At 37.2% G+C, this 27,280-nt stretch overlaps 1 protein-coding gene across 1 annotated transcript; it reads left to right on the top strand.

Moving 5' to 3' along the window:
- Positions 1–676: 676 nt before the first annotated feature.
- Positions 677–18,755, top strand: LOC100891154. The gene is made up of 10 exons (XM_003724851.3): positions 677–864; positions 3,428–3,719; positions 8,557–8,763; positions 9,112–9,409; positions 10,248–10,277; positions 11,966–12,031; positions 12,530–12,717; positions 14,829–15,003; positions 15,718–15,810; positions 16,515–18,755. The coding sequence occupies exons 2-10, from the start codon at positions 3,495–3,497 to the stop codon at positions 16,730–16,732; spliced, it is 1,500 nt and encodes a 499-aa protein (XP_003724899.2). The 5' UTR covers positions 677–864; positions 3,428–3,494; the 3' UTR covers positions 16,733–18,755.
- The last annotated feature ends 8,525 nt before the right edge of the window (positions 18,756–27,280 follow it).

Raw genomic sequence — 27,280 nt, 5'->3', positions numbered from 1 at the left:
TTCTCTTTCCTTTCGCTTCCAATCTCTCTCTCTCTTATTTTTTTTTTGGCGGGGGGGGGGGGGGGGGGGGAGGAGGAGGCAAGAGCCCTTCGCCCCCGTTTCCCTCCCTTTTCTTATTCTTTTTTTCTCTTCTTTCTTTCCTTTTATATTTTCTTTCCCTCTCCCTTCCCTCTCCCTCTCTTATTTATTTTTTGGCGGGAGGGGGAGGCAAGAGCCCTTCGCCCCCCCCCCGTTTCCTCTTTTCTTCTTATTCTTCTTTCTTTCCTTTTATCTTCCCTTTCCCTTTCCCTTTTTTCCTTCTCTCTGTCTCCCCCATCAACACAGTAATAACGAAAGAGACCACTCTGTAATCGAGAAGGCGTAAATATTCATAATTGAATGACACACGCCCTTAAAACTAAAACAACAACAACAACCATTCTATTTTATTTAATACATTTTCGATATACTTAAATTGGCAACTATTACCTTCTGTCCCAGATCCTCATTTTAAACGACTGATGCGAAAGACTAGTCGACGCACCCTTTCGAGAAAACCCCGCTTTTATCGAAAGGGTGTGTTAAAACGGTACTCCGCTCTCAACGCACCTTTCGAGAAAAGCCCCCCCCCCCCCCCTCTTTTATCGAATGGGTGCGTTGAGCACACCACACCGCGCCGCGCCGCACCCTTATTCTTGATGTGGAAAAGTAGGGGATTTCCCGATCCCGTGCCGCCATTCTAGTGCGTGAGCACGCTTCCGGGTTACTCGGCGCTAGCGGAGCGGCCACAGCTGCAGCATGCACAACACAGCTGTTAGCATTCAATCCAATCACTGAGTATAAATCGACAGATGAGCTGCACTGAGGAGATCTTTTTTTCGTGTTGTAAGTATTCATTTCTTGTTGCCTGTTAATGTTGTGTTGGTAAAACATCTTTGTTTCAAACCCGATCAGGGCCGGGTCACTGAATGACTGACTGAAGTTGAAAAAGATGGAGTTTGTAAATCAATGATAACAATGTATGCAAACATCTATGAGTATACTATGAACTAGATCTAGTAGATCTACTAAGTTAGTAGTACCACTACCTAGTAGATTATACAGGATGCAGGATGTCGAATTCAATTATTATGAACTGCCTTCTTTCGTTGAGGGAAGTTTTACTTATCGGATATGTCTTGATCGACCTGTGTTATTTACACAATTTCAGATGCAGATTCAGATTTGATGACGCCAAACTAAATGGACATATTTTCGCCATTTCTTTAGCAGTTTAGGTCTTTAAATCTTGACTTGAGTCTTCTTCTTCTTTGCTAACTACAGGCCAGCATAGGAATGTATTCTCATACTGATGTAGGTGCTGCGCAGGTGTATTCATTACTGTCTCATTAAAAGGCATAATTTACTAAGTATCAGTATTACAACTGACAAGGAAGTATGTGCAGATAATTATAAAAAGACATCCAACGCTTAACAGTGCATAGCGTGGGGTCCAGGGGCAAAGACCCGGCAGGCGTCAATGGTCAGGGCCCTCGGAAGCTCAGGGGTTGAGGTATTTAACGGTCAGATAAGCATATTTTGAGACCTTATTTGTGACACTGGAGGCAAGTAATTGGCCTGGAAGCTCATGGGTTAGGCCAGACACCTTAGAGCCCTCGGTGGGGTCCAGGGGGCAGAGCCCCAGGAAGCTAAGGGTTTTAGGCATTTAATTACGGTCAGATGAGCATATTTTGATGCTCATCTGTGACACTGGCAGGTCACTATTTTTTCTATCTATCTATTTCTCTTAGTTTAAGCTACCTTTCCCAAAAAGTAAGGTGGGGGGGCCAGATTCCAGCCTTTCCGCAGGCCCTGATATGTAGGCTTAAAAATAAGCATATTTTTTGCCTGACTGTAAATTTAGGAATTTGTCATTTCCAACAAATGCATAAAAAAGTATAATTTACACAAAAGTGAAAAAAATTCTGCAAGAACATGTCATTTCAGCAACATTTGTAAATCACTGGTACTGAATTAGAAATAAACCACATTTTAATTTTATTGAGGGGTGGGGGTGGGGGACTGTCCCCATGCCTCCCCTTCAATCAGTATGCCAATGATTGCAGTTGGTGGCTTCTTTGAACTGCTTAATGTGTGCAGTTCGATGACATTTGTAGGAAGCTCATCCCAGTCTTTCATGGTGCAAGGAAAGAAGCTGTACTGTAAAATGAACATTACCATCTTTTTTATAAACCTATTTGGGGGGGCCAGGGGAAGGGGCCCGTGCCCCTGGGCTCCCCCTGCATCCGCCCCTGCTTCTTCGCTTTGAATGGCTGCCACTTTTCCGTTCATTTGTGCAAATTTTGATGGTCTTTCTACAGACCCTCGGCATCCTCATCTTTGTTGATCTTTCTAAATGGGAGGCAATCATCGGCAAAGAGCTTGATGATTGAGCTAATGTTCTCTCCAATTTCATTGATGTAGTAGGAATATCTGTGTCCCTTAAATAGTCCCCTTTGGCCCCCCTGATTCAACATTTATGTTTTCCAATCTTGATAACATTCAAGAATCATACTTGCAAGGGGGGCATACAAAACTACACTGCTGCTCTGTAATCTATAGCAATATAACACTAAAATACTATTCAATAAAGGATTAGAATTAGAATCGCAATAAATTTAGGCCGGTTTCCAAGATTAAAACGCAGAAGGGTCTAGATCACTCGTAGAACCATCAGTATGTAGAGCTGTGTCAATTTCAGTGGTGGTTGACCTTTTTTTCACCTGTACGTTGAAGCTAGAGCTAGAGACATCACAATAAGTCTGCAAAATCTGCATGCATTTTACAAAGTAGGGTTATGGAATATCTCATTTCATATTTCAATTCCTCAGTAGAATCTCTCGCCTATTTTCAGTCAATTTGTAGGCCAGCGATCTTGCTCTTGAAATTCTCTCATATGAGACCTAGAAAGCACACTTGCCTACAATAGGCAATCCACCAGTACCCCTTTTTTGTGTGAACTAGGCTTAGGCCTAAACAAAAAGATGTTGTAATGCCGTTTAGGTGCCAAAACATGGGTCGGTCGGTCAGAAATCTTTATTTCTTAAATACTTCTTTTTTTGCTCCCTCTTCGGACTGGTATTTCTCAGTTTTGAATGCTTTAATAATTTTTTTCCCTAAAAAACAGTAATTAAAAAAAAAATTAAAGCCGACCGTAAATTTCAGATTTTTGGGGCGGTCGGCCGGGGGTCGGTCCAAGGGCAATACAACATCTTATTTTTAGGCCTTATGTTAAAATTCTCACATGAGATCTAGAATGCATGCTTGCTACTTTACACATACATGTACCACAAAAGCCAATCATTATTTTCCAGCGTACTCTTACCCATCCCTTTAGTATAAAAATTATACAAATATCTCAACTATGAAAACTATCATCTACATTTATTTTTCTGACACCATTGATCAGGTAGTGAACTGAAATCCTGAAAAGAAATGGCCTCCCCCTGCCAGGTGCACTGTTAGCACCAGACGTAATGAGAGATGCAGGCATGACCAACCCAGGAACAAGTGCATGCTTCCAAGGCATAGGAGCTCTCTGTCAAATGTTTGACAATCACATAGCACAGCTAGGTAAGCTGAAGGAGACAGCCTTGAGAACTGAGCATGAGCTAAGGTCAAAGATCACTAGCATGGAACAGGAGAAGAGAGAATATGATGAGAAGATCAGAAGATTAGAGCAAGAAGTTTGTGTCTTGAAGGTGAGATAATATAGTAATAGAGGACTCTTGCAAAGCGTTCATGCCGGGCACATTGCCAATCCTGACGCTCCATTATCATTACCCCAGGTTTAGTACGGCTGCCGTTACATTTACAGAACCCAAGCATTTTAAGGGATTAAATCCTGCCGGATACCCATTTACCTCACGTGGGGGGGGGGGGGGGGGGGGGGGGGGGGGGGAGTTTGGCAGATTAATATTGGGGTGGTTTATGCAGCTAAGGCATGGCTCTAACTTGCAGAGAACAAGAAACACATCTTCACTCCATATGCTTGGCTGTGGGGAACTGCCTAAGATTATGCGTGCTTGCAACCTCCGGGGTTTATTTTGCATCTACCGGTACATGTATTAACATGTTCGGATTGAATTGGGAGAGGGAGTCTGTTAGACATGGTGCTTGCTTTATACGTGAATGATCTTTTTTTGAATGGGGTATGGGATGTCAAGAAGAGAATTCAATGAATAGCGGGTAGGCCTACAGTAGTTGAAGGTGCGATAATTAATAAGTGATTTTAAATAAGGCCTAAAAAAAAAATGTTGTATTGCCCTTTGCGACTGACCCAAAAATCTTGAAATATATGGTCGGCTTTTAAAAAAAGTTTCAAAACTGAGAAATATCAGCCCAAAGAGGGAGTAGAAAAGAAAAAGTTTTCCCGACCCGACCGACCCATGTTTTTGCACATAAAGGGCAAGTTGGGGCCATGACATTTATAATTTTAAAAACTAACAAAAAGTAGTGATATTTTTGTTGTTGTTGACCAATTGCCAATTTAAAGTTGTAAGAAGCATACACTGTGGTGTGTCGTAATCTTTTTTCAAAATCAATCTTGCAAATCTATTTTATGACGTTTGCAGCTTCGATAAATTTGTCTTTGAGCATTTTCCCCAAGCAGTACAACAATTAATAGTCGATATGTGGTAAAATTAGAGGTTTACAAGAATTTTATGGGGTATTAGGTGTTTTATATGATGAATACATTATAAATCTAGAACAAGATATTTTAGATTTTATATGTTTTATATGTAGGCCTACAGACCACGTCAGTTGTGAGTCAAGTAAAACTCCTGCGTAGCAAAAAGCGAGACATACGGTAGGCCCCGCTTTTCCGGTGGCGGCGATCATGTGAGGAGAATTTCAGGTCACAAAGTCAAGGTCAAAGGTCATTTCCGGTCAACAAATTTAGACTTTGTAATAGTAAATAATTCTTGTAATGATTCTTAGTCAATATTCACTTCAAAATGCTGATTATATTCAGAGGATTTCATTTTGGGTGGCCTGTTAATGGGCCATCCTGCCCAGAAATAATGTCCCAACCTCAATTTTTCATCATATCGAATTGTGTGATGCAGGCAACCGCCGAGAGCGTTCCCTTGTTTATTGTTTTGACACCCTGTATTACCATTTAATTTAAATGAGAGACGATTGTTTATCCAACTTATTTTTGATGCAAATGACATCATCATGGTTTTCTGAGGGTGTATATATATACAGCTTATTTATATGAAACCATTTACAAAAGGAAATTGTGAAGTTTTTAATAATTGATTACATAATATAGTGAGTGATTTTGCAATGATATCTGCAGAGAATTTGAGTAACTTGGGATGTAGACCCTCTTAACAAATTCTGATTTTATTTCTTGAAATTCGAAAGAGCAATCCGTTTGAAATAACGTTTGTAAGGAATTGAAATCCCCATCTACAATCAGGCGCGTACGCAGGGGGGTGTTTGGGGGTTAAACCCCCCCCCCCCCTTTGGTATTTTTATGTGTGTAAACCCCCTAAAAAAAAACTAAAACCCCCCCCTTTGGATATATTTTTTTTTTTTAATTATTAAAAAAAAAAAAAAAAAAAAAAAAAAAGTTTTACCCTCATGGCTGACCTAAAGAAGGTGAGCTTACCCCCCCCCCAAGGGAGCAAAATGTCAAATTTTCAAATTTCGAGACCAAAAAAAAAAAAAAAGTGTCCTCTTACCCCCCCCCCCCCCCCCCCCCCCCCCACTGAGCGACTTTTTGGCCAGCGCGATTTTCAAATTTTGCTGAGTCGTTGCGAAATTTTGGACCCGATTTTAAAACCCCCCCCCTTCAAAAAATCCTGCGTACGCCACTGTCTACAATGCTAGGGCATGTTCCAGTTTGTAGATTTAAACTCACATTAATAACAGTTTCATTCAATAAACTTGCCACCTTTACTTTACCAGTTATTATTTCATCATCAATTAAGATTGTGTTGTTTACCTCCTTTTGCCTTCGGTAATACTCTTTTTAAAGATTTTTGTTTAGGTCATTTGCTTTGTTTCTATATTACTTGAACTTTACCCAGCAACAAACACACTTCGTTTTTTTTATACCTTTTCTTATAGTAATCATGGTTACGTGCCAAAGTAATAATCCGTAATCCAATGCAAACCATGTCGTTTTCTTCTGACAGAAATTAAAGGTGCATGTTAATCACTTGAAGGTAAAGACCAGTTTTTGGAAACGCCCCCCTTTCAAAAAAAATGAAATGGAAGCTCTTATTACCAATCATGTGAAAGAATATGTTTTGACTACTACGTGATCATACAAATTTTGCCGAGAAACCGCCTACTAATTGGTATATTTGGTAAATAACTATATCTATTTGGTCCTGATAAATATAACGCACGTGTCGCGCACGTGTGCGGTGCCCCATATACATTTTCTTCATTGGAGTCAGCCCAATTGTGAATTCTCAAGTCCTCTTGCAATTGCTTTCGTTAAAGTTTCATAAAGATCTAAATTTACATATTGAATAAAGCAATCGATTTTTGCCTTTAACGACTAGAAATATTAAACAATGGTCTTGATATATGCATGCTACTGTCTACATGATCTACTTTTTCTGATCGCTTCCACACCTTTTCTTTTGCAATGCAACCGCATGGCCAGAACTCAACTTTATCTTTAAGTTGGGGAGAGTGAACATAGCATGAGAGCAGGTAGAGGGAAATTTGATGGTAATTTAATATGTTAGAAAGAGTAAAATGGACCTAGATGGTAGAAGGGATACAAATAGACAGATCGTTCATTTGTGTCTCCTTAGATCAAGATTAGTTTCTTGATCTTCTTTTTTTTGTCCATAATTTTCGGTTTCTACTCATACTATATTTGCCATCACTTTGTATTATGATAATCATATATTTGAAATACATGTGTTTCATTTTAATTTGTATTATGTATGAGAAGTTTTGACAGAATAAAACAAAAAAACTTAAAACAAATAAATAATTGATCTTCGGAGTAGTTGTTACAACCGGCCGTGTCAGACACGTTGCCCTGGGGTGCGAGATAGGACTCTTGACAGATGGGAAGATAGGATGCTTTCATACATGCTTACTGTACAATGTCCTGTTCAAAATATCGCTTTACAATCTCTTGCCAAAGGACAATGGTGCTACGAGAGGAATTCAAACTCTGTTCATTGTGGTTCAAAGTCCTTAGACTTATGCACTTGATGACAACACATTTATAGTGGTATTCATGAACCACAGTTACACCACCAAACTAACTCCACATTGACTCTAAAAACCCAATTCTTTGCCATTTGGGTAAATGTAATGTTTTTTTGGTCTGTTGTTGGTCTGTTGTCGGTCTAGTGTTGATCTGTTGTCAGTCTTGTGTTGGTCTGTTGTCGGTCTGGTGTTGATCTGTTGTCGGTCCAGTGTTGATCCGTTTTTGGTGTGGTGTTGATCTGTTATCTGTCTGGTGTCGGTCTGTTGTCGGTCTGTTGTCGGTCTGGTGTCGGTCTGTTGTCGGTCTGGTGTCGATCTGTTGACGGTCTGGTGTTGATCTGTTGTCGGTCTGGTGATGATCTGTTGTCAGTCTAGAGTTGATCTGTTGTTGGTCTGGTGCTGATCTGTTGTCAGTCTAGAATTGATCTGTTGTTGATCTGGTGTTGATCTGTTGCCAGTCTATTGTTGATCTGTTGTTGGTCTGGCGTTGGTCTGGTGTTTATCCAGCGCTCAAAATACACAGGGGCGGTGGGCGATTTGCCCCTGTGAGCTCCATAATCGCCCCCGTCAGGTTGCTCACGGGGGTGATTGCAAAATTAAAATCGCCCCCGTAGAATTATAAAATAAACATTATCTTTTCTGATATAACTTTAACACAATATTGAGTATCAATTTTCAAACCTTAAACAAATGAAATGGAACTTAAATGGCGCTAATTGCTCTTTCATCTCTATGAGTGTTACTGATACAAACAACGGAAGCTCGCCGTGCAGCCGCCAGCAGAGAATATACTGCGCCGGTTAGTACCGATGTGCACGCTGACGCCCAATATCTGCTGGAGCTGGAGACGATCGCGCAAGGACTGAAACATGGAGAAGTTTTTCGTTGTGAAAAGTTTGAATCCTCTGAAATCTGGTTATTCTAAAAGACCAGCAAATAATGTAACTCGACCTGTAAATCAATATTGAGAAGGAGATCACCAAAGATGTTGCAGGGGCGGATCTAGGCGGTTTAGGAGGTTTAACCCCCCCTCCCCCCTTGGGCTGCCAAGTGAAAATGTGATGTGCATAGAAAAATGCTATCATGTGTCCAGACCTACACAGTATGTCGATCTGTTGTCGGTCTGGCGTTGGTCTGGTGTTGATCTGTTGTCGGTCTGGTGTTGATCTGTTGTCTGTCTGATCTTGAGTCATATTGAAGCCAGTGGCAGATGAAGGGGAGGTGGTGGGGAGGAAAGGGGTATAAATGCATGCCAGATATAATGAGGGCTATTGAAATAGTTTGAGGTTATTCATTTAAAAAGTCATCATCAGCAGAAAATGTTGTTCTATCATATTTTTTTTATAGGGAAATGGTGTAGTGTTGGAAGGAGGATTAAGTCAGCCACAAAGAACTGTGCCAGATGAAGGTGAGGACTGGAAACGGAAATATGAGGAGATGAGGAAGGAATGCAATACGCTACAGGAACTTCATTCTAAAAGGAACCTATGCAGCAATTGTAAAACTGGACCAGGAAGTGAGTTACCGGTATCTTCAGAGAAGATCTCCACTGAGGTATGTTATTCTCACTAATTAATTTGAGTGGATCACAGCTTGTTGATAAAACAATTTAGGATTAAAGGTAATATTTTTAAGAAAAAAGAATTTTATCAAGAAAATTTATTGAATTCATTTTAATGTCAGATTATATGTAGCGTGTAGCTAAATTTCAATATTTTTAACATATATGATTGAATGAATTAAGTGCTTTCCATTTCAATGTAAAATATGAAATTGTCTTCACCTGAAATATTTTTCTCTTCACCATACGGCCCATCTGGCAATATATATTTCTTAGTAATTCAGAAGCCATCATAGTTTCATGTATTTTTTTCATTATCATGGTATTGTTTTTATTGACAGGAGGATCTACCAGTCACCATGGAACACAAGCTTTACTTGTCTGATAAAGTCTCAGGAAATAATATCAAACATGTTCTGCGACATTTAAGTGTACCTGACACTGATGTGGAAAACATCTATTATGCACACCATGATCCCAAGGAATGCTGCATACAGGGACTGAAAAAATGGATGGAAAACAAGGGGCAGAAAGCAACAGTTGGGGCACTTATTAAAGGATTGTTGAAATGTAATCTTCGAAATGTTGCTGAAGATTTTTGTGTGTCTCACAATCTGCATCAACTGCTCCAACAAATTGGTATGATTTTATTTTGTTTTAGTTGCTTCATACATCTGAGGCCAGTTTCTCAATTCTCAAAACCATCATAACTTTATGTTCATGGAATCGGACATCCAAAAAATATGTGTGTTAAGTGTTAACACATGATTCTACTGAATAACCAAGACTTAAGACTTACGATGGTTTCATGAATTGGCCCCAGGTTCCTAAGCCCCACTTTTGGACTAAGTTTATGAACATTTACTACATTAATTTTCAGTGTTCCAATTTTGAGTTTTCATTCCATGCTTTATAGTCGGTTAGGCAAAAACATCTTCATTGGAAACAAACTCAATGTACTTCACAATTTTTATTATTGAATATTCAGTAATTTTACATTCAATATACAACAATTTTATTTGTATGAAGGTGAAGGATCTTTTGCTCACCAGTAAATTGGTATATCTTACACTTTGCACAAAAGTAGGTGGATGATCATGTGATATTTTCTATCATCTCATAGTTTGGAGGAAAGGAATCAAAAGTGAATACACATTTAAATATGCAACGGATAAGACAATTATGCGCATAACCATTGCAGAATGTAAGGATAAGGCCAAATTGTGTTTTTATCTCTGTGTTCAAATGTGCACTTTCATACAAAAGCATATGGATTTAATAGTGAATATTGAGTTACTAAAGTAGGCTTAAAACAATTAATAATAATTTTCTCTTAGAAACACTACTTACCTGTGAATTTGCTGTTGTTTTGTAATTGGTGTGTTCAAACACTCATAATCTTTCAAATACTATGATTAACTTCCACATCCCATTCAATTACGTTCAAACATTTTGATCCTTTTTTGTGTGTGTGAAGGTCAACTTGACGATCCAGTGCCTCCACCAGGTAAGATACTCATTTTAGTCTCCATATCAATAACTTCCCATAACTCCTGGTCCCCATTCCTTATTTTATGGGTACATCTGAATCTTCAGAAACACATTTTCTGATTGAAATCAATGTTACCATAAAACCACCTAAATATATCATATATTTATATTTATAAGGTTCAGGATTGAATTTCTTCAAAATTTATTGCAAGTGCAACTTTAAACAAATAATATGTACAGATACAACAGCAAATCATATACCATAGTGTTTTTTGGTTGTATTGTTTGACAACCTGATATAGGCAATATATATTTTCTTATTCTCTATGTCAATGAAATTGTAATCTCTTTGAGTATTGATGATTAATCTGTGAAGGTATTTTAGTCAACAAGTACATTCAAACATAGAAGCAAATTTGGTGTACATCTGTACAGGGGAACTTCTGTTTCTCTAATAAAGTGTTATGGAAAGCCAGATCCAATTTCAACTGAAAAATTTCACCCTATTGAACAAAACATTTTTTGTCTCACCTGCGTAGCAAATAGCGAGACATAGGCGCCGCTTTTTTTACTGGCGGCGGCATCAAACATTAAAAAGTTTTTGAATTTTTAATATAATTTTTAATGTACAAGTTCTTATTTAATGAAACTTGGACTATAGGGTTATCAAGTATCCCCAATCATGTGAGGAGAATTTCAGGTCACAAAGTAAAGGTCATTTAAGGTCAACAAACTTAGACTTTGTTGTGGAATCATCATCCAAAACTTAACCTGAGGCTAAGTTTTGGAATTTTTAATATAATCTTGAAAGTATAATCTATTATTCAATGAAACTTAGACTAAAGGGTTATCAATTATCCCATGTGAGCAGAATTTCAGGTCACTAAGTCAAGGTCAAAGGTCATTTCCGGTCATCAAACTTAGACTATGTTGTGGCATCGGGTTAAGATTTTGAATTTTTATCCTAATTTTGAAAGTATACATTCCTATTCCGTAAAACTTGTACCCAAGGGTTATCAAGTATCACGAATCATATGACACAAATCTTAGGTCACAAAGTCAAGGTCAAACATCATTTTAGGTCAGTAGACTAGGATTATATTTTTCACAACTTAATATGAGAATTGATCAATCAATTTTTGTTATTTGTTCATATTTCATGAAAGTTATCAATCTTGGTACAAACAATAGTAAATAATTCTTCTGATGATTCTTAGTCAATATTCACTTCAAAATGCTGATTAAATTTGGAGGATTTCTTTTTTTAGGGGCCTGCTAATGGGCCACCCTGCCTATAAATAATGTCCCTACCTCAATTTTTCATCATATTGAATTGCGTAATGCAGGCGAGACCGCCGAGATCGTTTCCCTTGTTTTGTTCATATATTTGTATGTTTGTAGTGTTTTAACAGGCCAAATGGAAAACTAGGTACAACTGAACAAATTACCCTGCACTTTTTTGTGTGAAACTAATAAATGAATTATAGAAATAACATGCATACTTGAATGATGATAGTTTGAGGAAGTAGTGAGGAAGGAGTTAGGAAGGATCCATGTGCAAGTGAATTTGTATCTCGCAAGGATTCACAATAACTTTATACACAAATTGATAAACATTTCACTGATATCTTTCACTTTATTAAAAAATAATATATATTTTGTTCTCTATGTTTATCTGGGTGTTTGATTTTTCACCTCCTCTAGTATCACCTTTGTCTCCAAGAAGTCCAGAAGTAGTTCACTTTGATGCTGCTGATGCACCTTCCAGCCGTAAGTATGTGTTTGTAAGATGAATACAGCCTAACATTTCTAAATTCTTACAATGTTTTGATAGATCAAAGTTATTTGGTGGAAAGGGAATAGATTGGGAATTAGTAATTGATGCTTATGAGCTAAACAATTTCCACGAGACCAACAGCTAGTGAGAGACATAATTCAACACAACTTTTCAGAATAACACGTTGAAAAACCTTGACCGGTACATGTAACATTTATAACACATGTCTGACGGGTGATTAAAGTCATGTCTTTTTTTTCTTCCAAAAAAAGTCTTATTTAAAATATTTTTTTTTAATGTGATCTATGTTAATAGATGAATTTGAATTTGAATACCAATACACATAGCCAGGTGAGACATAATTTGTTTTATGCAGGGTCCATGTAAACTTTGACAACCCAATTTTATAGTTAAAGTTATAGTTATTGCTATCTGTGTGATATGAGACTAACCTGTACAAGTTTTGTTTTAATCTCTTTTGATCTTGATAGCTCCAGCTTGCCCTTCTAGTGCATCACCCCTTCATGTCATACTATGGCCTCATCTGAGACACCCGACATGTCTAGAAGACTTAGACCAGGAGCTCATTGAATGTGACGATTTTACCAGTGACCAACTACAAAAAATCACAAGGAGAAAAATCTTTCAGAATGAGTCTCAGAGAGAAGAATTCTTGAAGGTAAAGACTATTATTTTGAGTTATATGAATGATGTTGGTGTAAATCACGGGTGGCCAACCTTTTAAAGCTCGCGGGCCACATCTAACGATTGTCAAAACTTGGCGGGCCGTAGGCCAGGCGGGGGGTGGGGGGGGGGGGGGGGGGTTAATCACATATTGAGACATACGGGGTGTGCCGCTCTAATGGGTAACCTTTTTTACAAAAAGAATCCCTAAACTTGGGTCCCATTTTTAACAGAAATGTCCTAAATATGGGTCCGTGTTTTCAAAAAATTTATTTAAAAAAAATTCAGGGTTTTAGCCATGCAAACACCCGAAATTTTTATAAAATGGGCTTTACTTTCAACAAAAATCTGCCAAAACAAGGCAACCCTTAAAAATGGGTAGAGGTTACGAGGCTTCAGCGGCACACCCCGTCAAAACCAAATATGAAATCCCCCCCCCCCCCCACAGACACACACACTCATGTACACACCTGCAATTTTGCAAACAACAAAATCAGTCGAACAAAATCAGGCTTACTTTTTTAGTGTGATTTCTGGCTGACAAAATATGAGGCAAAGTTGTTTACCTTTCTCTTCTATGAAGAAATACTTCAGAGATCAATCCTATTTAAAGTTTCTGTCTTCATCAGAAACTTTCCTTTTCTTCGCACGTCTCGAAATCGATGCCATGTTGGTTGTTATTTCAAACAAAATCAATGACACAGCAGAAAGAATATAAGGGGACTATCCACGATTAAGATTAATGAAAAAATTAAACGGCGGGAGAAAAGGGTTGTAAGTTTTAAGACAAGTATGGCATTTCAAACATATTTCTTGATTCACGATCGATTGGGCAAAAGAATTTTCATTTTCGGTTTAACTTAATAAAATTTGGAGTGGATTTTAAAAGATTATTATTATTGTTATTATTTGTATATTTACAAAGGTTACTGCATGTGGAAATAACAAACTGAAATTAACACGGCGAGTGATGTTAATGTCGTTAATGTAAAGTAATGAGAGGGAATTTAATTTAAGGAGTTTTGTATAAGCCACGTAACGAATCAATATGTTGTGATTGATGAAAACAAATTATGGAAATAGAGATAGCTGTGTGTAAATGTTTTACTCTATTTCATCGCTGTTATGCGGGCCGCATTTCATTCATTAACTATTTTTATAATTACTTTTTCAATGCTCCGCGGGCCGCACAAGAAGAGCTCGTGGGCCGCATGTGGCCCGCGGGCCGCAGGTTGGCCACCCGTGTGTAAATGATGATTGTGATTGATTAAGTTATATTCAATGTACTGGTTAGTAAATGATAATAAGGATCATAAACATTTATCAAATAATTCCACAAGGAAATACATGATTAGAAAATAATACTGTAAGATTCGCAGTATAGACAATATTCATATTGCCACCATTTTGCTGGTATCTTGGGTTTCATGATTTCATTTTTTTTAAAAGCAGAGCAAGCTATACTAGAGGGTGTATTCTTAAAGAAACATGAGTAATTTTTTTTCTTCACTAATAAGACTACCTAGACAATGCCTTTCAAGTTGCTTTATAAATTCTAATCTTTCATTGAGTTCCAGACTTAAACCCTCAGAAGTCCTTCAAAAGAATTTGGTTGAAGATACATATATACTAGAACAAAGTTTATTGTATCACCAATATAGGCAAGAGGGGCAGGGATGTTCCTTAAGAATGGATATTACTCTTTCATTGTGTTCGACATGTGTGGCAGGCAACAGTAGCGTACACAGGATTTTTTTGAGGGGGGGGGGGGTTTAAAATTCGAAAATCGCACTGAAATTTTCCTAACGACTCAGCCAGCCGCTGATTAAGCACTTTTTTTTTTTTTTTTTTACCAGTTTTTGAGGAAAAATTTCGCAACGACTCAACCAGCCTGTGAGTAAAAGCACATATTTAAATTTTTTTTCACAGAAAATTATGCCAACCGTTATTTCGTTCAGTAGGGGGGGGGGGGGGCTCCTCGATAACACAAACATAGAAAGAAATTGAGGGGGGAGTTCAACCCCAACCCCCCCCCCCCCCTGCGTACGTGTCTGGCAGGCAATACAATGTACTTATTGAATTGGTATTACTCTTTCCTTATGGCAGGCATGCAGGGCAGGGAACGTAATACCTGTTCTCAATGAATTGGTGAGAAGATTATCAGCAACACAGAGCATGGACCAATCCCCAATTATGATGATACTTGGCAAGATGCTGTGCAAATTGAATAGGAAAGATATTCGCAAAGTTCTCATATCCTACCTGCACAGTGGAGCGATAGGTGAGTAAATAATGTTTCGTTTCCCTACGACTATTCTGAATAATTAAAATCTCAAAATTTTATATAAGATAAAAGCTAAACCTCAAACTTTTAATTACACCTTTTAGAAGAAAGTAAGGAAATGGCATAAGATATTTGCGATCAAAATCACAATATTCCCAGACAGACTGGAAGAGAGAACCCATTTCACAATCGTTCTCCCTGTAAGTAGTATTCTGCCCTAAAATCTTGGTTAAATGTGAGCAGCTTAATCTTTTGATAGGGTCCATTCAATCCAAAATCATTTAGGATTGATTATTAATGTGTTCATGCTAGGACATTGTATGAAGAACGTCAACTTAAATTATTTCTTCTTTCAAGCTATATATGATAAAATATGTGTTATATATTATAGTTAAAGTTTTAACTTTACATATAATTTTTGACGGGGACCCTCCTCAACATGCCCACCGTAGGCCTGTAGCAGTGTATTATCCTGGTGTATATCTGTGTGAGGTGTAATTCATTACACTATGTAGGCCTAGTATGTACATGTTATTGGGTCAGATATACAAAAATTTCTGTGAAGTAACCCACATTACCCTTCATGAATTTGTTCAAGAAAACTCGTTGAATCGTCTTAATAAAGTGATTTTAATCATTTTACTACATGCAAATAATAATACCACATTCCATTTCTCTTTTCTCTTAAACCATGGATGCCTTTTTTTGTAGGCCCCAGCATGGATAGGAAGATATACATTCGTGATCTAAACTACAGAACTCAAAGTAACATTGGAAAAGAACTGTCCAAGTCCCAACCAAATGGTAGGTAGTTCCTTTATGATGAAACATCTGGGTAATTTATAAATGAATAGTTATTAAACTCTGTTCACAAGGTTTTATCTGCCTACAAAGTCAGCTCATAACAATATGTCAAAGATATTTTACATTTAGGTTTTGCATAAATTTTGTGCTTGAAGATGTAGATGAAATGAGGATAGGAAAGAGACTTGATTCCATTACATGACAAGAGTTTTTGTTTACATCTTGGAGTATCGTAGTGATTTTCAAAATTCACAGTGTCTCATAGAGTAAAATGAAGATCTCAGTATTGTAGATTTTACTTGGGAGCCCTGGATAGCATCTGTGCTTGTATAGATACACTTGGTGATTGGCTCCTTTTGATTCTTCCTGTCATAGAACAAAAAGCAAAACAAAAACAAAAAATATGAACGCTTGCAGATTTAGAAGCTGAGATTACTATTATTTGATTATCATATGAATATGATACAGTATGTTAGATTTGAATTAAGTTGATGTTGACAGAGATGTAAAATTTCAAAGAAAGCATCTTCTGATTCTAGGGGAGGAGCCTCGCAGTGCAGTGAAAGTTAATTCCAATGAATAATGCACTAAAGTGACCATGCAGATACTGACCATAAACAAAGTTTCAGTGAGACACTGCATACTGCATCTGTCATCCTGTAGTTACTATTCATCATTGATATAATATTATCTTTTATTGATAGATTTGCATGACTGGCAAGGCTTGGCAAGTGATATTGGGTGCTCTGAGTCAATAGAACTCTTTGCAAAGAAGGATCTCCCAGGTATGGCGGTGTTACAGACATGGCGAACACGCAATGAAGCAACAGTAGGCAAGCTATATGAATGGGCAGCCAAAGGACAGCGATGGGACATTGTGAGGATCATGGAAAAAGATATGTCCAATGATATGGGAGCTTGAAGGCAGTATACTGATAGACTCTAGATTTCTTTACTTTAGATCTATCTGTCAGTCTCTACTTTCTCTTTTAAATGTGGTCTCTTCATGTCATTTTTTCTGAATGTATCTATTCAGATTAATTATTTGTACATGTATTTATTATGCACAAACATGCTTTTATTCTCTCACATATTTTTCTTGAAATGAATGAAATTAAAAATTTGATGATTTTTTAAATATATTTCTTTCATTTCAATTAAATTTGTTAATATCATGAACTGATTTTATGATTCAACAAGATTAGACATGGACTGTGTTATTTGTAAGTCTCTGAAGTTTTATTTGCCCTGATGTCCCATTTGTGATTTGGGGATTTTAGTTCAGTTGAAAATTGGCTTGGTTCAAAAGTGCAATAATACATTTGTGAGCAATATTAGAAGGTCCAAGGCTTTTATGTTGGCATTCCTTTGGTTTTACCCATCTTCTGGGGCTATAATTGATTTTTTTTTAATGAATAAACCACAAGATTGTACATGGAAATAAATTTTGCTCATTCTTGTTTGAAGATAGAAAGCTTATTTTATTGCATAAGAACTGAGGGAGAGTAAGATTTGCATGAAAGTGTTGAAAATGACAAATTCCTATAGGTTGATCTTGAACCAGATCTATTAACCATATATTGAACTTGGAAACAGTGGCTATCAAGCAGATGGTTACCAAGAAACATCTGTACTGAAAAGAATCAAAACATAGGTCAATGGCCTCTTTAAAACTTCTGAGTGTTCCTTATATTACTGGACATCCCCCCAGTGCCATTGTTATCACTAATGACATCATTATAAGTTAATGAGTATCCTAGTCACGCATAAAAACGGCTTTAACTTGATAGCATTTATAGAAATACTCATGGGAAGATGGTCTAGAAATTCCTTTGACTGTATTAAATACATAATGACAATTTCTAACTCAGATACCCACCTTCCCATACTAAACCTATATTATGGGCAGTTTGGGCACCATAGTAAAGAAAATAAAATATAATGATAAACGAGTAATTAGAGCTATGTTTTCAGTTGTCTAAATGGTAGACTGTGTTTTATGTGGCACTTCATTATTGATTTCTAACGGCTACAACGTGGTTAGAAGTAAGTAGCAAAGTTGTTTCTTCTTGCAAAGAAACATTCTGTCTCTCCTATTTCTGGCTTCCTTAAAAAAAAATGCATCACTCAAAAATTCTTTACAATTTTCTACACACGTCTCCACAAGACTGCTCTCAATTAATGCTCTGGACTCAGACACATAAAAGAGACAATCCTTCTCCTCTATAGCACGGCATGTATGGAACAATATATCCCAGTACATACGGATTCACCATTGTCCCCTGCATTTCAATAGTCCCTGTAGGAAAGTTCTCATTTTTATGTTCATAATTACATGTAATTTATATAAAGATACTATATTTGTAATATGTTTGTTACATGCTATGACTTGTAAGAGCACTATGTAAGTGCCAATATTTATTGCATTTCTTGTCCAAGTGAATACATCTTTTTGTGTCAGGCCAATGTTATGTATAGGTGAAGTATATTTACATGTCAAGATATAACATATTTTGTGTATTAACGCTCCATCGAATCTGGTGTCTTCCCCAAAGGAAACACATACAAAGTAAGGAGGGCAATAACACGGTTATCAATGTGAGTTTTAAAGTATGATTCAGTTAAATGTTTGTTATCATAGGGAGGTCAGGCACCCTACTCCTTTGTAGTAAATATGAATATATTTCAAAATTGAATGAAATTGTGAAGTACACTTCAACATTGGTTTGTCCATCTTAAAAACTGATGCTACTAAGTTCATTTTGCAATAGATTTAACATAAATGACATTTAATACATACAAATGTATTCAGTATTTGTATATTAGTCCAACATATATAAATTATACTGTGTATTGTGCATTCAAGGTGATTTTTTTATACCATATCGTCCTTATTGTTGCAATTTGAATGATATTTGAAAGAAAATGAGATAAAATCCATTAAATTTTTTTAAATTATTTATGAGATATCATGTAGACTTAATCATGAAATTATTATTAATCTAACCCACTTACGGTCAAGTCCTTAATGCCTGTATCTGATTCGAGGGGGGGGGGGGGGTATAATTTGTTAGTGCCCCTAGCAACAAAGATTTGTGATATTTTCATGGTATTGTTACATAAATAGACAATTATCATGTATTCATACAAAGAAATAAATTCATTATAGATCAGCTTATTTTAAGTTTAAAACCATGTCTTGCCTAACCAATAATGTGTTCAACTTATTTCTTGAATTCATAAAGTTGAAATTTTTAGCATGATATTATCATTATTCCCCATAATTGGAAAAATAATATCCCTCAAGGTTCAGAGGCAGACCTAACAGCTCAAGAGGAAATGATTAAAAATATAATGAAGATAGCGAAGATATGTCGCTATATTCATAATTTAAGTGTTCAACAGGTTTTTAGTCCCCCTAAATCAATAGATAAATGGAATTCTCTGTTTAATATCCCAAACATAGACTGGGGTAAAATTTTCTTAGTTCCCGTTAGGTCATGTTTATCTACACGGATCTGTTATTTTCAGTTTAAGATAATACATCATATAGTTGGTGTTAATAAATATCTTAAATGATTAAATATTTCGCAGTCAGACCTATGTTCATTTTGTTATAGCTCCGTGGAATCTATAGAACATCTATTTTGGGATTGCCCAATCATTAGAATGTTTATTGCGGATGTCCAACATTTCATTTTAGAGGATAAAGTTACTTTGAATACAATTAATTTCATATTTGGGTTTTATGGAAACGTTGGAGTTTTAATTTAATTTTGTTATTTTATATGACAAATACTATATATTTTCCAACAAATGCAAAAATAGCGTACTCTCACTAAATTCTTTTAAATGCATGTTAAGGTATTATCGTTCTCTTGAACAATACATTTATGTTAAAAATAACAAATTTGTATCATTTGATAATAGGTGGAAAAACATTGTGTTGCTTTAAAAAAAAAATTAAAAAAAAAAAATTATCTTGTATAATCAGCTATATTCTTGTTGTTGATTCTATTGGTTATATTATGTATGTATATTCATATATGTTTTTTAATGTTTTTTAAAGTCGAAAGCAATATTGAATAAAGATGATTTTATTAAAGAAAAAAACAATGATTGTATCAATTTTTTTTCTTTTATGAAATCATTGATGGTTGCAAAAATAATTGTCCTTCAATTTCATGAATAAAGCTTACAATAACAATTTTTACACAGTGACTATTTCAAGAGCCTGTTTATAATCTAAAATAATATTTTCCAAAGGGTGTCACTTTCTCGTTGAAAAAATACTACATTCTTAACAAATTGAATAGAAAAAACAATTAGACAAGAAGGGGGGGGGGGGGGGAGGCAATGAAAATCTTTTGCAGTTGTACGACACATGCTCTGGGGGCACATTTTCCGCATACAATTTCATACACATTAAATCAAATTCCTAACATTGACCCCGGATCAAATACCATACCTTACCCTGAATCTTGCTTGCCGTAGACCCAACATAAACCTATTTTCAACTCTAAACCCTGTATCTTTGACGAAAAAGCAGCCAAGAGCAAATGTCGGATCACCGACTTTGCGCTAGTGGCAGATTCGCCACCCTACTCCAATTGACTTCGTACAAGAAATGTAATGCATTTTGTAGATAAAACTATCGTTTATTTTTGGTCGTTATTTCAATATTTTGTGCATCTTATCAAGTCTTAGAGGGACTAGAAAACAAAAATTATGGTCCCTTTTATTATACATTTTGTAATGAATGTTTTTCTTTGTTATAAATAATATGCTGAAAATTATCAAAGCATAAATTCCTTTCCCTTTTTACACACAATTGAATTGTCGATATATTTTTATATTCGTTTATTTATTTGAAGCAACCAAAGGGTTGATTTGATATAATACATACCTTTTCAATTGTGTACAATGAAATTGATAAATTATGAGTATAAATCCATGTAAATCTTTAATACAAAGAATATTACAAATTTGATTTGATTTGATTTGATTTATTGGTTGCTGCATCTTTTTTTTTTTTTTTGTCATACGTATTCATAAACATAATATGGTTTGATACAATATTTTAAGTGTATATAATTTTATACAGATAATAAACGAAATTAAACAAATATATTGAATTCATAATTAACATACATTAGATGCAGGAGGGCTACAGAAATGAGCAAAGTAACTTGACGTGCCCGCAGCCCTCAACTTAGATACAAAAATAAAAAAGAAAAGAAAAAAGAGTGACTTGCAGAGAAGAAAAGGAAAGGGAGAGAAGGAGCGTTGGTAATAATACAATAAATCTCATACATCTGCTGATTGAATGCAGGTTCATTCATGAATGGATAAACGATGCTATATCATATTACAAGTAAATAATTACAAGAAAAAAGGAAACAACATAAACTTTAATAGAGAAGAAAAGAGAGCAAGAGAGGGAAAAAGAAAAGAAAGTAAGGAAGTGAAAAAAGCTTCAATGATCAATCAATTAAACCCTACATCCAAATATAAAAATAGATAATATAATTATAAAGAACGTCACCGTATGGGTATAAACAAATAACTACATGTACTGTATAATTATTCCAAATTACTCTGCAACAAAGATAACATATAATTAAAAATTAGCTGCATGTGTCGGGGTACAAGTTCAAAAGAATATGGAATGGTTGAAAATGTATATTGCACTAATCACCTGCTTATTGTAAACTATACATACACACACCAAGGGATAAAACTATTCTTAAATCGGTTTGTTTTACACCTGGGCAGACTCGCTTGTTTACTTCTCCTCAGGTTATATTTTGTCTCTCGTTTTGGTGGGAGAAGGTAATTTAGTTTGTCTTCTGGTTTCTGTATTTGGTTGAATAATAATTACAAGCACATATTATTTCTACGATCACCTAGGGAATCAATGTTCAGCACATTCAAAGTGTCGATATAAGGTAGGTTTGGGGTGATTATTCTCAGGGCACGTTTTTGTATTGATTCCAATAAATTAGATTGCTGTTTGGTTAGGCCCTTGTAAAAGACTTGACATGCATATTCCAATACAGGCATTATGCAAGCTTTGTAGTACCCAGGCACGGATCCAGGGGGGGGGGCGGACCTTGCCCCCCCCCCCCCGTAAAAAGAGAGAGAGAGAGAGGAAACGAAAAAAAGGGGAAGGGAAAGATAAGAGAAAGGAAAAGAAAAAAGAGAAAGAAGAAAAGAAAGGGGGAAGAAGGAGATCGGGGAGGGGGGGGGGGGAAAGGGCCTTGCCTCCCGGCTTTTACCCCCCCCCCCCCATCAAAAAATAAGAGAGAAGGAAGGAAAGTGAAAAAAAAGGAAAAAAGGAAATAAAGAGAAGAAAAAAGAGGAAGAAGAAAAGAAAAGAAGGGGGATACCCCCTGCAATTTTCCCGCCAAAAGGCCCTTGGCTCCCCCACCACCCCCCAAGGGGGAAAGGAAGGGAAAGGGAAAGAGGAGAGCTTAAAAGGAACAAAAAAGAGGAAGAAGAAAAGAAGGGGAGAACAGTTGCGATTAATCCCGCCAACAATGTGTGAATCGGGGGCCGAAAGGCCTGTGCCTCCCCCCAGTGGCGGATCCAGGGGGCAGGGGGGGGGGGCAGGGGTGGGAGACCTGCCCCACCCCTGGCAGGGAAACAAAAGGTAAAAAAGAAGGGGAAAGCGACTGAACGAAATATCTGACGATGTAATTTCCGGCCCCCCCCCCCCCCAAAAAAAAAAAAAAAAAAAAAAAAACCTGAGCTCCCGGGGCTCTGCCCCCTGGATTTCACCTAGGGCCCAAAGTCAGGCACCTGGATGCTCATCTGACAGTAATTTAATGCCTAAAACCCCTGAGCTCTTTGGGGCTCCGCCCCCTGGACCCCACACCAATTAGTAACCTACAAGTGCCTCAAATAAGGTATCAAAATATGCTTATCTGACCGCAATTAAATGCCTAAGACCCCTTGACTTGAGGTGGCCCTGCCCCCTGGACCCCACCCAGGGCCCTAAAGCGGACGGATGGATGCTAACCTGAAAGTAATTTAATGCTTATAACCCCTGTGCTTCTGGGGTCTCGGCCCCCTGGACCTCACGCCAATTAATGACCTGCCAGTGTCACAAATAAGCTCATCTATATGCTCATCTGATGTAATTAAATGCCAAGCCCAAGCTTCCGGGGCTCTGCCCCCCCCCCCACCCCGAACCCAACCAATGGCCCTAAGGCGGGCCCCTGGATGCTCATCTGACCTAACACTATTGCCTAACTCCTCTGAGCCTCCGGGGGCTCCGCCTCCTGGACCCAACACGAATTTGTGTCCTGCCAGCGTCACAAATAAGGTATAACATATGTTCATCTGACAATAATTTAATGTATAAAACCCCTGAGCTCCTGGGGGCTCCGCCCCCTGGACCCAACGCCAATGTGTGTCCTGCCAGTGTCACAAAAAGGTATAAAAATATGCTCATCTGACCGTAATTTATTGCCCCAGACCCCTGAGCTTCCGGGGGCTCCGCCCCTTAGACCCCACGCCAATTCGGGACCTGCCAGGGTCACAGATAAGGTATAAAATATATCCTGCCATTGTCACAAATAAGGTATAAAAATAAGCTCATCTGATCTTAATTTATTGCCTTAAGCCCCTGAGCTTCCGGGGGCTCCGCCCCCCTGTACCCCCACCAATTCGTGACCTGCGAGTGTCACCAATAAAGTATCAAAATATGCTCATCTGACGATAATTAAATGTATAAAAACCCCTGGGGTTCTGGGGGCTTCGCCCCGTGGACCCCACGCAAAAGTGGGGTGATGTGGATTTGTTTGCCTGCCCCCCCAAAGGTTTTTGCTCTTTTTGCCACTTCCGATGTCACCATTACGTACCAATATTTGGCTCGCATAATTTCAAATTTGGGCCGCCCTCCTAAGAAATCCTGGATCAGCGCCTGGTAGTACCTACACAAATCGTCTTGAACAAGACCGGCTCTACGTGATTGGACCAAGAGAAACAACGACTTACAGTATTTGCATAAGGATTGTTTTACAATCAGGGTACACAGCAGAAAAAGTCACTTTGATGGTCGTTGAAACAAAAACAATGAACAGCCAAGGAAAATTCTCCTTGGTCAACTATTTGGCACCATCAGATCAACCTACAACATCGAAGACATTTTTTGAAACAAGCAACTACTTTTCAAAATATGTAATTATATGCCATTTTTTCGCATTTTCACTGTCTCATTTCATTTTTTGCAAAGTTTGAAAATGTGCAGATCCGACATTATGTACCCAATAAACATTATCAACTATCAGAATGAACTCTTCAAATGGGTCTATGTAAGATCTGAATTGAGTGTAAGATTTTGGCAAATCAACAAATTTCGACTGTGCAACAAAAATGAGGTGCAAAATGGATCAAAAACATGTCCTCTCCGAAACCAGCGTAATAAGTTTAAGTAAGACTGCACTCAATGAATTATATTTTCCTACTTGAAAAGAGTCACTAATATCCTACACAATTATAATATAAACTTTTCCCACACGTACTCAGTTTTTAGTAAATGCGTGTTTCAAAATTGTTTGTCGGGGGTGTGTCAAAAAAGTCCTCTCCGAAAAAGTGACATTTTTTATCAGCACTCCTCCAAGAAGAGCCACATTTTAAAACCAACTTATGTTATTAGTAGACCAAACATTGTTTTATCATGTGCAATAGATAATTTTTCTTTAGTATAATATTCACACTGATTTTGTAGGAGTCAAAACAAGATGTCCTCTCCGACACAAAATCAGTGGAAGAATAAATGACTGTAATAACAGTCTACAAGTGCATGGATTTACATAAACTAGCCTGATTTTAATTCATCATGAGGTGGGTATTACAATCTAACATCTTCCTAATATTTAATGGAAAGTTTTTGAATTCTATCTATTAACAGCCTACATTCACCCCCTATCGTTCCATGATGTAATGTATATCTTGAAGTATATGATGCATATATTTTCATACCTAGAAAGAGTGTATGATCTCTGTCTATCCAAACTATGTAATTGCAGATCATTTCATATTATGTTAAGGACGGCACAAATTGAAAGGGGGGACCCTTACCAATTGTGTCGTCCTTAACATCTCATGAAATGATCTCTTTTCATCTGTAGAAAGAGTGTATAATCTCTGTCTATCCAAAGTATATAATTGTAGGTCATTTCATGAAATGTTAAGAACGGGACAAATTGAAAGGGGGGACCCTTGCCATTTGTGTCGTCCTTAACATCTCATGAAATGATCTCTTTTCATCTCTAGAAAGAGTGTATGATCTCTGTCTATCCAAACTATATAATTGTAGGTCATTTCATGAAATGTTAAGAACGGGACGAATTGAAAGGGCGGACCCCTGCCATTTGTGTCGTCCTTAACATCTCATGAAATGGTAAGGGTCCCCCTTTGCAATTTGTCAGTTTTTAACATCTCATGAATTGATCTACAATTACATAGTTTGGATAGACAGAGATCATACACTCTTTCTAGAGATGAAAAGAGATCTTTTGATGAGATGTTAAGGACGACACAAATGGCAAGGGTCCCCCCTTGCGATTTGACCCATTCTTAACATCTCATGAAATGATCTCTTTTCATATCTAGAAAGAGTGTATGATCTCTGTCTATCCAAACTATGTTATTGCAGATCATTTCATGAAATGTTAAGAACGGTACAAATTGCAAAGGGGGACCCTTGTCCTTTGTGTCGTCCTTAACATTTCATAAAATTATCTCTTTTCATCTCTGGAAATAGTGCATGATCTCTGTCTATCCAAACTATGTACTTGCAGATCATTTCATGAGGAATTAAGAATAGGACAAATTGCAAGGGGGGACCCTTGCCTTTTGTGTCGTCCTTAACATCTCATGAAATTATCTCTTTTCATCTCTAGAAAGAGTGTATGATCTCTGTCTATCCAAACTATATAATTGTAGGTCATTTCATGAAATGTTAAGAACGGGACAAATTGAAAGGGCGGACCCCTGCCATTTGTGTCGTCCTTAACATCTCATGAAATGGTAAGGGTCCCCCTTTGCAATTTGTCAGTTTTTAACATCTCATGAATTGATCTACAATTACATAGTTTGGATAGACAGAGATCATACACTCTTTCTAGAGATGAAACAGTTCATTTCATCAAATGTATAGGACGACACAAATGGCAAGGGTCCCCCTTGCAATTTGTCCTATTCTTAATTCCTCATGAAATGATCTGCAAGTACATAGTTTGGATAGACAGAGATCATGCACTATTTCTAGAGATGAAAAGAGATAATTTTATGAAATGTTAAGGACGACACAAAGGACAAGGGTCCCCCTTTGCAATTTGTCCCGTTCTTAACATTTCATGAAATGATCTGCAATAACATAGTTTGGATAGACAGAGATCATACACTCTTTCTAGATATGAAAAGAGATCATTTCATGAGATGTTAAGAATGGGTCAAATCGCAAGGGGGGGGGGGGGACCCTTGCCATTTGTGTCGTCCTTAACATCTCATCAAAAGATCTCTTTTCATCTCTTGAAACACTGTATGATATCTGTCTATCGAAACTATGTATTTGCAGATCATTTCATGAGATGTTAAGAACGGGACAAATTGCAAGGGGGGACCCTTGCCATTTGTGTCGTCCTTAACATCTCATGAAATGATCTCTTTTAATATCTAGAAAGAGTGTACGATCTCTGTCTATTTAAACTATTTAATTGCAGATCATTTCATGAGGAATTAAGAACGGGACGAATTGCAAGGGGGGACCCTTGCTATTTGTGTCGTCCTTAACATCTCATGAAATGATCTCTTTTCATCTCTAGAAAGAGTGTATGATCTCTGTCTATCCAAACTATGTAATTGCAGATCATTTCATGAGGAAATAAGAACGGGACAAATTGAAAGGGGGGACCCTTGCCATTTGTGTCGTCCTTAACATCTCATGAAATGGTAAGGGTCCCCCTTTGCAATTTGTCAGTTTTTAACATCTCATGAATTGATCTACAATTACATAGTTTGGATAGACAGAGATCATACACTCTTTCTAGAGATGAAAAGAGATCTTTTGATGAGATGTTAAGGACGACACAAATGGCAAGGGTCCCCCCTTGCGATTTGACCCATTCTTAACATCTCATGAAATGATCTCTTTTCATATCTAGAAAGAGTGTATGATCTCTGTCTATCCATACTATGTTATTGCAGATCATTTCATGAAATGTTAAGAACGGGACAAATTGCAAAGGGGGACCCTTGTCCTTTGTGTCGTCCTTAACATTTCATAAAATTATCTCTTTTCATCTCTAGAAATAGTGCATGATCTCTGTCTATCCAAACTATGTACTTGCAGATCATTTCATGAGGAATTAAGAATAGGACAAATTGCAAGGGGGGACCCTTGCCTTTTGTGTCGTCCTTAACATCTCATGAAATGATCTCTTTTCATCTCTAGAAAGAG

This window comes from Strongylocentrotus purpuratus, unplaced genomic scaffold (assembly GCF_000002235.5).
Source record: "Strongylocentrotus purpuratus isolate Spur 01 unplaced genomic scaffold, Spur_5.0 spur5_scaffold_11, whole genome shotgun sequence".
NCBI lineage: Eukaryota > Metazoa > Echinodermata > Echinoidea > Camarodonta > Strongylocentrotidae > Strongylocentrotus > Strongylocentrotus purpuratus.
Note: the sequence above shows the minus strand (reverse complement) of the source record. Positions and strands in the feature narration are given on the sequence as shown.